The 12,596-nt window shown below is 28.6% G+C and overlaps 1 protein-coding gene across 1 annotated transcript; it reads left to right on the forward strand.

Annotated features, from left to right (window-relative positions):
* Positions 1-7,592: 7,592 nt before the first annotated feature.
* LOC105116455 (uncharacterized) lies at positions 7,593-9,284 on the forward strand. The gene is made up of 2 exons (XM_011013829.1): positions 7,593-7,681; positions 7,883-9,284. The coding sequence occupies exon 2, from the start codon at positions 7,937-7,939 to the stop codon at positions 9,098-9,100; it is 1,164 nt and encodes a 387-aa protein (XP_011012131.1). The 5' UTR covers positions 7,593-7,681; positions 7,883-7,936; the 3' UTR covers positions 9,101-9,284.
* Positions 9,285-12,596: the final 3,312 nt, after the last annotated feature.

Genomic DNA, 12,596 nt, shown 5'->3' on the forward strand with positions numbered 1-12,596 from the left:
AAAAGAAAAAAACAAACTTTTAGCAATTTAAGACAAGACCAACTATACAGCTTACCTCAAGTAAAACACTTAATAGGTGATAGCACATTCCCTCTCACATAACCAGTTATGTATTATAAAATTTCTGTTGATCGGTTATGATTCTTAGTAACCGTAATACTAGAAGATGACTACTTAAACATAGACCTTTTTTCTCAAAAAAATAAGATGCCGAATATCTATTCTTTAAATAAAAATTTATAGAGATTTAATATTTCTTAAAGTTTAGGCTAAACATCCAATGTTATAGTCTTGAGAACATATTACATCTAGATGTAGAGTTCTAAGAAGTGTAGATAATCTCATTCTCTTTTTGATAATCCTTGAATTAAAAAACTCATGTGCACCTGGGTTTAGAAGCCCAAGTCTTGTGCCTTGTATGTGTGTATGTATGTATATATGTATGTATGTATATGTGTGTGTGTGTGGGTGTGTGTGTGTGTGTGGCCTTGAGAGTAGACAAAACATTGTTCACTCCTTTATCTTTTTTATTTTCTTAAATTACATAGACGAGATGTCATCTATAGTGGCAGGTGATTTGTCATCGTCTCTTTTTGGGTAGCTGCCTAGTTTTAACCACCATATTGATAGCTAGAAAATTAGGGGGACAAATGATTGTTTTCTCTAAAATCCATTTTTCAAGTAATTTTTGGCCAAGACATCTAAAAAACAATCTATACACCTCAATAAACCAATCTTCCAACTTACAACACCACTAAACCAATTCAAAAAAAAAAAACCAAACCTCAAAAAAACATCTCTCTCAAGTTCGATCTATTTTTTTAGGCAATAAAAATGCTTTAAATCAACAGCTTACCTCAAGTAAAACACTTAATAGGTGATAGCACATTCCCTCTCACATAACCAGTTATGTATTATAAAATTTCTGTTGATCGGTTATGATTCTTAGTAACCGTAATACTAGAAGATGACTACTTAAACATAGACCTTTTTTCTCAAAAAAATAAGATGCCGAATATCTATTCTTTAAATAAAAATTTATAGAGATTTAATATTTCTTAAAGTTTAGGCTAAACATCCAATGTTATAGTCTTGAGAACATATTACATCTAGATGTAGAGTTCTAAGAAGTGTAGATAATCTCATTCTCTTTTTGATAATCCTTGAATTAAAAAACTCATGTGCACCTGGGTTTAGAAGCCCAAGTCTTGTGCCTTGTATGTGTGTATGTATGTATATATGTATGTATGTATATGTGTGTGTGTGTGGGTGTGTGTGTGTGTGTGGCCTTGAGAGTAGACAAAACATTGTTCACTCCTTTATCTTTTTTATTTTCTTAAATTACATAGACGAGATGTCATCTATAGTGGCAGGTGATTTGTCATCGTCTCTTTTTGGGTAGCTGCCTAGTTTTAACCACCATATTGATAGCTAGAAAATTAGGGGGACAAATGATTGTTTTCTCTAAAATCCATTTTTCAAGTAATTTTTGGCCAAGACATCTAAAAAACAATCTATACACCTCAATAAACCAATCTTCCAACTTACAACACCACTAAACCAATTCAAAAAAAAAAAACCAAACCTCAAAAAAACATCTCTCTCAAGTTCGATCTATTTTTTTAGGCAATAAAAATGCTTTAAATCACCACCATCAAACTCCCTTCGTTAAATGGAATCATTTGACACCAAACTCGACCATTTTAATTGCCAAAATAGTGAAAATCAATAACTTTCCCTCTCCTTGCTATTTTCTGATGAGTTTCTCTCTTTTCTCTTTAGCCGAATTCGGACATAAAAATATACAAAATGAACTTGTATATCAAAATAAAAATTGTAGTGAATATTGAGCTAACCATATATTCATCTTTCATGGTTTAGTCTTCTATTTTTTAATTTGCTATTTTAATCATAATTTCAAGTCTTATTTCATCTCTTTAATATAAAGGTCTAATTACAAGAGGAAAAGAGTTTGAAACTTACAAGAAAAAAATAAAGGAGCTTCATTGTTTACATGAATAATGAAGCTCCATAAGAAAGGCCAAGTGTTTTAAAAAATTTTATTTTAATCATAATCTAAAGTCTAGTTTCATCACTAAAGGGTTATAAAAGGGTCTAATTACAAGAAAAAAAAGAGTTTAAGACTTAATAAAAAATATTAGAGTAGCTTTATTATTTATATAAATGGTGAAGCTCCATAAAAATAAGTATTTTAAATAAATAAGATAAATATATGAATGCTTTTCAATGTTAAGTTATATGAATTATTTCTCCCAGAATTTTTTTGACTTGTAGTTCATTTTAAAGAAAAACATTGTTTTTGTTGTAATTATTTTTTATTGTTTTTCCTGGTACTTCTAGCCCATGCAATTCAATCCAAGCCATTGCTTTTCTCTAGTAAGGTAAAACATCCTTTAAGGGTATATGATGGTCTTATTGTAAAAGAAAAAGAGTTTGAAACTTGAAAGGAAAAAAAAAAGATGCTTCGCTTTTTTATATAAATAGTAAAGCTCTATAAAAAGATCATGTGTTTTTTAATTTTTAATTTTAATTATTATTTCAAGTCTATTTTCATATCTAATGAGCTATAAAAAGATTTAATTACAAGAGAAAAAGAGTTTAGAACTTAATAAAAAAATTAGAGAAGTTTTATTTATATAAAGAGTAAAGCTCATAAAAAATAAGTGTTTTAGATAAATATCAAGTTTGAACTATATGGTTGTGAATATGATGGTTACTGGAGATTTACATAGTTGTTAACTTCAAGGCTCGTAGGATTAGTCGAGGTGCACGCAAGCTAGTTCGGACATTCACGTTAATTAAATTATTATTTTTTTATAAATAAGATAAATCTATGTATGCTTTGTAATGTTAATTTATATGAATTATTTCTCTAAAAAAATATGAATATTTTTTTATTTTTAGTTTATTTCAAAGAAAAATATTGTTGTTGTTGTAGTTACCTTTTATTTTTATTTTCTTTCTAGTACTTCCAGCCAATGCAATTCAATTCAAGCCATTTCTTTTTTCTAGTCAGGTAAAACATCCCTTCTATCATAAAGCAGAATTAAAGATATCCATCACGTCGTCACGTTCAGTCTCAATAATCACAGGCTTCCCATGACAAAACATTCAACCAAAATCCACCACAAAAATTCATGTATTAATCTATTGCAACATCAATCCCACCCACCAACCCTGTAATCTTCCATTATAAACCTCACAGCCTCCATGAGTCTCCATCTCTATTACTAGGTTCATCCTAATTTGGTCCATAAATATGCTTAGATGTCACTTTTTTTCCTTAAAGTACTAGCTGATTAATGTACACAGAGCAAGAAATATAATAATAAACAATAAATTAATTTTGATGTTTTTGTTTTTTGTTTTTCTTTTCTCAATTACATAATTTGTAAATTGAAGAGTTAATAAAAAGTGTCATATAAACGTATGAACTAAAAATAAACCCTCAAATCGAGCAAAAACCATCAAATATACAAGTAAACTTTATAATATAGCATCGACAAGCCAATATATTTACCCCGCAGGAGGAATTGCAAGTTAATTTCAAATATAATAGTACAAGGTGTCATTATAGATATGTTTTTTAGTATAATAAAATTTTTCCTTTTTATTTTTTTGATAAAGTAAAGAAATATATTAATTGATAAATCAAAAATAAATTTGTGAACATTAATTAAAAACTAAGGTGAAAAGTTAATTTGTCTAGTAACAAGTAAAGATATATATATAAAAAAAACCGTTTGGCCTTTTTCATATATATTTTATTTTATTTATCTAGGAGATGTATTATGATTGCTAAGTATATATGATTTTTATTTTTATAAATGTATGATGTAAATATAATTGTTTTGTCTTAAATTTAATACAAACAAAACTAAAAATAAATTATAATAATATCGTGTAGGTATTCTGAAGCTATAAAAACCATCCAAATGATTTATTACTATTTTAAAATAGTTGAAATAAATAATCTAGGACATGTGAGAGAGGATATTAATTCAAAATTAAATTAAAAAAACAGAAAACTAATAACAAAAAGACAAATAATGTCGGCTCATGTTTGAAACCTATTTATATAATTTTATCATAATAAAAATAAATATTCATAACAATTCCAATGATTTATATGATCCAATAAAAAATATATTTTATTCTAAATTTTATTTTATTTTTTACTCATTTATTTCTTTTTTTTAATGAGAATCTATCTTTTATCATAAATAAAATTTTCAAATAAAACATTATGATAGTTTCAATTAAAAAAAGTCAAACCTCAATATTTTGTATGTGAGCATATGAAAAAAATAAAAGGATTAATTTAAGAAAACTAAATTAAAAAATAAAACATATATTTTATTTTAATGAATATTCCTCCACAATTTTTTTAATATGCATATTAGACTCATATATATATATATATATATTTAATCATAAAATAATTGCTACAATTAGCATAAAATATATAATCTTATTTATAAATTATGAGATAACAGGACAATTTTGAAAATATTATCCTAATAATTTTATTTGAAAAAATTCAAAAAAATAATTAAAAGAATAAAATATAAGTTGATGGTTCAAAATGCCCTTTTAAAAAAATAAGTCATGCCTATAAGCTTGGTTGTCTTTTCTTTTTTTAAAAAAAATGGATAACAAGTTGTCTACTTAATTTTTTTAAAATATGATGGACAACACATTGTCATAATGGAAAAATAATTTATCAAAGCAAAATAAAAATCTCAATAAACCCTTGTTTTTACTCTAAAGAATCATTTAATCACTTTAAAAACAAAAATTTTGAATGAATCTTAAAAAAATTAATGAGTCCTAATCTATTTTTTTTCCTAACATGTTTGAAGAGAGAAACCACCTTTATTGAACTTTTTTCTTGAAAATGAACCTATTAACATCAAAATTGACACTTTTATGGTTGTAATATGGTTGACCAAACTCTTTCTCTCCCAATCTCTTTTTTTTTCTGACTTTCTCATTGTCTCTTAATAACTAGAGACTAAAACATAAAACAAAGAAGCTTATAAATGAAACATGAAATCATAAAATAATATGATCAAATATTAAAAATGAAAATTAAATTAAATGACAAAATTGAAGTTTTTCATGCTAGCAAATAAAAAAAATGCTTTGTTTTTTATTTATGTTAATTTTGATGCTTCATTGATTTTTTTTTTAATGATAACATTGGATTTTATTTTTGTAAACTCTCTTCTATTAATATCTAGGTACTAAAACATAAAAGAAAGAATTTTAGGAAGGAAACATAAAATATTTAAATAATAGGGCCCAAATATAAAAAATGAAAATTAAGGGATAAATTTGAAGTTTTTCATGCTAGCAAATGAATAAAGAAAGGCTTTGTTTTTGTTTATGTTAATTTTGATGTTTATTTGAACTTTTTTAACAATAAAGTTAGATTTTATTTTTGTAAAATTGATATTTTATTTACCATCAAAATATTCTCTCACATCTTGCTTATATCTTGCACACATGAAAATATGTAAATTGAAAAAAATTATAAAATATAACGTTATGAAAAAAATAACATTTAAGAACTAAATTAAAAAAACTCAAGGAACTAGAAGTAAAATTGTTCTAATTAACAATGTTATAAATAATTCAATAAGAGTTGATGAATAGTAATTATGCACTAAAAGGATAATTACAAGAAGCTTCCTATAATTTGATTATCTTTTTACTTTGTGTTTAAGTTTGAAAAGTTACTTTTTACATTCTTAGTCAAACTAAAAGTTCAAACTATGTTAATGATATTACTACCCTATATATATAATTTATTGCAAATCCAAGGAAACCATATTCCTTTCACTCTCGCTCTCACTTCTCTTTATCTCTTTCTCTTTATAACTTCATTATCATTATAAAAAATTAACAACCAAAATCCCTAATCAAAAATATTTGTTTATTCAAATCTCTTAGAGTACATTAAAGACCTTTTGCATTAAATCTCATTGGTAAAAGGTATATTATCAATAATTTTTAAATTTTTTATCAAAATTGTATTTTGTTTACTTTTTAAGTAATTCTCAAGTTGTTTCCTTATAAAATCAACTATAGGTAGTGGATGAGATATTTTGAGAGGCTACTCATAAATACTATGCAAGACATATCCATGTTAATCTCAAGAACAAAAGGTTTCATGCTTTGGAAATAAAAAATGAATTTTTTGATACAATGAAAGCTTATACAATACGGTGCAAATTTTGTAATATTGTTGACTGTTAAAAGAGTTTTAGACTACTTTTAATTATAAATGCAATGGATTTTGTGTTGGTAGTGTGTGCAATCGATTTTATTAGATTAGACTTGTAAAATGGTGAGTTTTTTACGATCACTATATTGTGTGACTTACTTGAAATTATAATTTTATATTTACAAAACTAACCTTTAATTCTAATTCCTTGATACAGAATCGATGGAATTTATCTTAATTTTACTTCATTTCATCTAATATTTGATTAATATTATTAGCACATTTTCTAACTATAATAGTTACTTCAATTTAATTAATAAGTCTTTACCAATCGATGAATGTATTGCCTTATAATTTGTTATCATATTTATATAATAACTTGTTTTGAGTAGCATTTGACTTTGATATTTTTATAATTGTTTTTTTTATATATATATTTTATGTACTTTTTATTCTTGAATTTTAGTTCATCCAAGTTGTTCTAAGTTTACAGGCTATTATTAGTATTTAATGAATATGAACAACTTTATACTGTAAGTTTTGGGATATTGTTGATTATCAAAAAGTTTTGGGTTGTTTTGAATTATAAGTGCAATGGATTTTGTGTTGACAGTACGTGTAATGGATTTTATTAGATTAGACTTGTATAATTGTGAGTTTTTTGCAATAATTATGTAAGCTGACTTACTTGAAATACTGAAGATTTGTTGAGAAAATTTATGTTGATGTGTTCTTTGATTTGATGTGTGTGTTTGCAATAAATTTAAGGGACGAGGGAGATCGTTTGGTAATGGTTTGTTCACAGGAAATATTATGGGAAGAAGGATTGAATTTTTTATTTTTTTATTTTTTCAAAGGCAACTTTCATGTTGTGGTGACGATGATTAGTGGTAACAACAAAGACTCTCTAGCCATTAAATTGAAAACCGGAGGATGATGTAAAGTATTATAAATAAGGTGGGGGGAAAACAATTAAACTACAGAAAAGTTGATGTAATTATTTACCTAGAGGAAACTACCTATGTGTAATGGATTTTGTTAGATTAGACTTGTATAATTGTACAATTAAACTACAGAAAAGTTGATGTAATTATTTACCTAGAGGAAACTACCTAGTTTGCTATAACAAGTAAAACCAAACAGTTTTCGATGCATAAAATGAATCTTCTTACTAACCTCCAGTGTCGAGCAAAGCTGTCCACCATGGTGTGACACTGAACTGAGTTAAATTTCCAAAATTGTAAAAGAAATCACAAAGTCACCATACAAAATATCTCATGCCAGAACTGTCCCTAGCCCCACATGAGCACCACCATCCTATAATATTCTAAGAACGAGAGATCAGACTTCCTAACGCAGGTAATGGCCGGCTATAAGTAGCTATACTTTGTGTTTTGGTCCCATATGGCTATGGAAAAACAGATTATTTGGGTAGCCTGCAACGCTCTCACTGACTTGTCCATTTCCCTATTCATTTCTTGAATGCTAGCTTTTACTTCTTTATATTCCACTTGTCCCTGCCTCTTTCTTATGCCACCTTATTCAAAATCTATGTTTCTTTCTCATATTTAAATAACCTCTTCTCTGTGTATATATAATTCTTAATCTCTTTATCCTTTTATGACTTCACAGGAGGACCCCGACAGTATCTGAACCCAAACCTTTTGTTAGTTCTACCTTGTAGAAATGGCAACAGGTTCTTTAGAAGAGAAATGGGAACATCCAGACCGTAGTGCTCAAGACGAAGAAGATCAAGATCAGGAAGAGGAAGAATCATTATCACTGTGTGATTTACCGGTCAGTATGGTGAAAGGAGAGAACAACCAGTCAATCAGGGATCAAGAAGCTCATAAAGAAACCGAAACAAATCAAGAAGATTTCGACTTTGGTCCCTTCAGGGGTGGTGATGGCTCTCTTTCTAACAAATCAGACATGTGTGCAGCTGATGATATATTCTTTCAAGGCCAAATTCTCCCTCTTCGTCTCTCAGTTAGCTCAGAAAGTGGTGTTAACAAGTTCAAGAATGATACCAGCTTGAACCCATGCCACTGCCTATCAAGGTCAGAGTCTATGGACCACAATTCACTTGGTGGTTTAACAAGTTTCAGTAGCAGAAGCAGCAGTAGCAGAAGTCATTACTCATCAAGCAGCAGCAGCACAAGCTCTGCTATTGCCAGCACAAGAATGATAAAGCCAATAATTCAAAACCAGTTCCTTACACATCCAAGTCCAAAGCCTCAAATTAGACTTTCCAGTGCCTCGCTGGGGAATGCAGCTGGTAGCAAACCAAGAAATTCTTCGGTTTGGGACTTTTTTAGACTGGGTTTGGTCCGTACACCAGAGATTGAATTTCAAGACCTCAAGGTTCGTAATTATGTTAGTAGGAATAGTAGCTCTAGTAGCAGCAATTCAAGCATCAACAAGTGTAGCAAAATTAACGTTAGCAATGGCAACAGTAAAAGCAGTCGGAAGATCAACAACGTGAGTAGACATAATAGCGATGATAGTGGGAAGAAGATGGGAAAACGGAGTTTGTTGGAGAAAAGAGGAGGGTTATTAAGTGGATGTAGCTGTTCAGTTAGTGCAGTGAAACCGGTTCCATTGAACAATAATATTGTTGTCGTGAAAAGCAGTAACAGTAGGAGTCATAGCGCAGGAAATGGCAATAATGATAAAGGTGAAAGAGGGTCCATGGAGCTAGAGGAGAAGCTGCAAGAGTTGAAGATGAAGAAAAGAATGGTGCAAAAGCAGCAGGAGGGAAAGCAAACTATGTCACGTCATCGAACGTTTGAGTGGATAAAGGATCTTTCACATGCTACCTATCTTGACCATGAAGAGGAAGCTGTCTAGACTCTTTTTTAAGAACAATGCCTCTCGCAGCATGCCTGTATTCCTTTTATCGTTATCTTTTTCTCTGCCTTTTGATTTCTGGATTCACTTTTTCTTTAATTTTGAATTTTTGTTTTCTTTCTTATATATTTGTTATTGCTGTGAATTGGCACTGTTAACTATAACTACAGGTCTTGGTTTCTGGGTTCAGGCTGCTAAAACCTAGCCTAAAACACTAGCTGGTTATGGATTTTATATATAAGAAAATAACTCAGAGGAAGCAATAGACAACTCCAAAATTCAAAATGAACAGCACGGCTCCATTACGACCATTACACAGTACACAATACAACTAAAAGAACATCGGTTTTTACTTTTCATTGCTTTACATTTGCCTAAATTCATTATGGTCAGCTTTTTTATTTTTTGTTTCGATAATCAAATTTTATTCCTTTTCAATTTCCTCCTTGCGGGTTATTTTAGCAATATCTTATGTGTTGAGATTTTGTTTTCTTTACATATTCTTAAATTCAATGTGTTTGATAAACTTTAAAAATTGAATTAGAGACCAATTTAAATTTACATTACAAAAAAAGGCTTAAAGAAGAAAGATCAAATTAAAATAAAAAAAAAAGGTCCTTCTTACTCTATCACAAAAATAACTTCATTTTGGCCGATAAAGATTTAGTTTATGAATTTTTGGTTTTATATAGAATGTTTTGATTCTAAATTTCAATTGTTTAACATTTAATTTCATGAGTTTGAGAAGACAAAAAAAAACCAAAAGAAAGTCATTGAAAATAAAAAAGAAAAAAGAAGGGTGATTTGCTACATTTCGGTAACAAAAAAAAAAAAACATTAATCTTGGAATTATTGAGTTTATCTTGCATAGGAATGTTATTAAAGAGGTTTGAAACTTTCGTAAAAGATAAATTGAGCATTGTCTATGTCTACGAAAGTGAAAATTATTAACTTACACTTATTAAGGATATAAACTTTAAGTTTAGAAAGCATTAAGAGTACATATTAAAAAAAAAAAAACTAAATTATAAAATGATAAGGTAACTTTCTGTTATAAGACAGATGATAATAGTGAGAAGATTAACACACATAGTTGGATTCCAAGTTACAAAAAACTAGGAAAGTTGACTTGTATATGAACATTTATTCGATCCACCATTTTTTTATACAACAAGTAAGATTAAAAGAAGATAGAGAAATGGAAGCTAAGCTGGTGAAGAGAGGAAATGATGAGAAATGAAGGCCGTGATGGTGGTGGAGGTGCATGTCATGATTGAGGCGTGACATTTGAAGCTTTATGTATGTGGGGGCGTGATAGCAGTGAAAATGGCAATTCGTGACTGCTACAAAAGCACACACATGGGAGAGAAGATGAAAGAGAGAGAAAAAAAGAAAAAGTAAAGACAAATAATTGGGGAGGATATCTTAGAAAGAGAATAATCCCTACTTGCTTTGATGATTTACAAGGGAATGCTGTAACGCTTCTATCTGTCTCCTTCGCACTGTTTCATTAGCAGCCCAGAAAGTTACAAAGTTGCTAATCAGGAATCCAATAATTCTTTCCTTGTACTGTTTGTCTATCTTAAAGAAGTTCAGTATATTCCCTTTTCTTTTTTGTTATATATTTCTTTTAGTTTTAAAAACTGATTAATTAGTTTCTTGATAAGTGTTAATCATGTTTAATTTAAAGTATTATTTTGTTAAAAAAATATATTTTGATCATTCCATATCATCTACTTTTGTTTCCTTTACTATTTTTTAAGAACAAAATAATTTAAAAAAAAACATGAAAAGAGTATTAAGTTACAAATAAATTTACAAAATTAGAGAAACTAATTTCTTATTTACTGTTATTCTAGTTATTGTATTGAATTTATTATTTTCTTCAAATTTAATAGTCATAATTAAACATCATACCAATATCCCTTATTCCATGTAATTAGATACTTTCCTATTATGAAAAAGAGATTTAATTTGGTATTTTCCTTTATTATTTTTTGATGTGTTAATATCAAAAATAAAAAAAATTTTAAAACTTTTTTTATAATTTAAAATATTTTTAGAAAAATCATACAACACGTTAACCAGAAAAAAAACCGTAGAATTTACTAGAGAAAACTCTTGTAAGATTCCCCTTTTTTTGGATTAAGTCCAAGCCATTTACAGAAAAAAGACAAGAGACAGAATTATTACACCTATTCACTGAGATCCAATCAGATGTTTACATGGATAAGCTTCTAGCACATTTGGTACATCTCTTTCTTTCTAAAAGGAAAAAAGAAAAAAAGAAGCTGCTGGGCTCAGGGTAAAGCTACCCCCCGCTGCTACAAATCACTAGCGAGTCCTCAGGGTAATACAAAAATTTTGAACATCTACCGTCTTATCGAGATTAGCAATTTCAAACAAGAAAATTCATGATGGTTTCTTCCTCCTAATTATCACGTGGAATCCATGGATTGTTGTCTTACCCCCTTGAAATAATCTTTACCCTCCTGGGATAACTTTGAAGGATCCAACTCTGAAAGCAGAAAAAAAGAGAGTAAATAAATAAAGCCTATTGTTCTTCTCATGTTCTAATCCATACATAATCTGCTCGTCGCCCTCTAATCACATGTAGTGTCCAATGCTTGTCCATTCCTGATTATTAGATTTCTTGCCGTGTACCATATGTATTAGAAATTAAAAACATGGACACGAAATGATGAGTTCACTTTCATCACGAGAATGCAATTAGTTTCTCTCGTCTCTTTGTTGTTGTTCTTTTCTTAAAAAATAAAGAAAAAATTACATTTCATTTTTACACACAATTATAGCATTAAACCCATCAAAATATTTAGTTTTTTTGAATAATCCATGTGAAAAGAATATATATATACAAAACCTACATAAAGCTCTACATGATATAAAATAGATTCCCCAAATTACTCCAAGACTATATAAAAGATAGGTAAATGTTTTATTAATCCTTTTGGAAATTAATCCTAGTAATAGTAGATTGAAGTGTTAAAAGGACTCGCAAAACTTGTATTGCCAACATACATTTAGAAAACACTATCTTTCAGTCCTAACTATACTTATCAATTTGTTAGTGGTTTCCCATGTGCTTTTATAAGATAGATATATGTGAATCTGGTATTTTTCTATTATTAATCATCATATAGGTCTTGACTTTGCATTATTTTTATATATACTCTTAATTTCAATGTAGTGCTAATAAGATTTATTTATGTTTTAACAATAAATAAGATAATTTAATCATAATTTTCAACTTTTGTTGTAACTCAATTTTGGATTCACTAAGATTTTCTCGAATGTTATTTTATTTTATTATTCATAACAAAAATAATAATAAAAAAAGTTCAAAATATATTTTCTTGAGTCAACTGCATCTTTCGATCAAAATCGAGTCCACCGGGTCAATATGGGTTAAACCATGTTGATCGGGATAAAGAATGAGTTTCGGGCCGTTTCGGGTCAAAACCATCATTTTCGGTCA

Source organism: Populus euphratica, unplaced genomic scaffold (assembly GCF_000495115.2).
Source record: "Populus euphratica unplaced genomic scaffold, PopEup_1.0 scaffold952.1, whole genome shotgun sequence".
Taxonomy (NCBI): Eukaryota; Viridiplantae; Streptophyta; class Magnoliopsida; order Malpighiales; family Salicaceae; genus Populus; species Populus euphratica.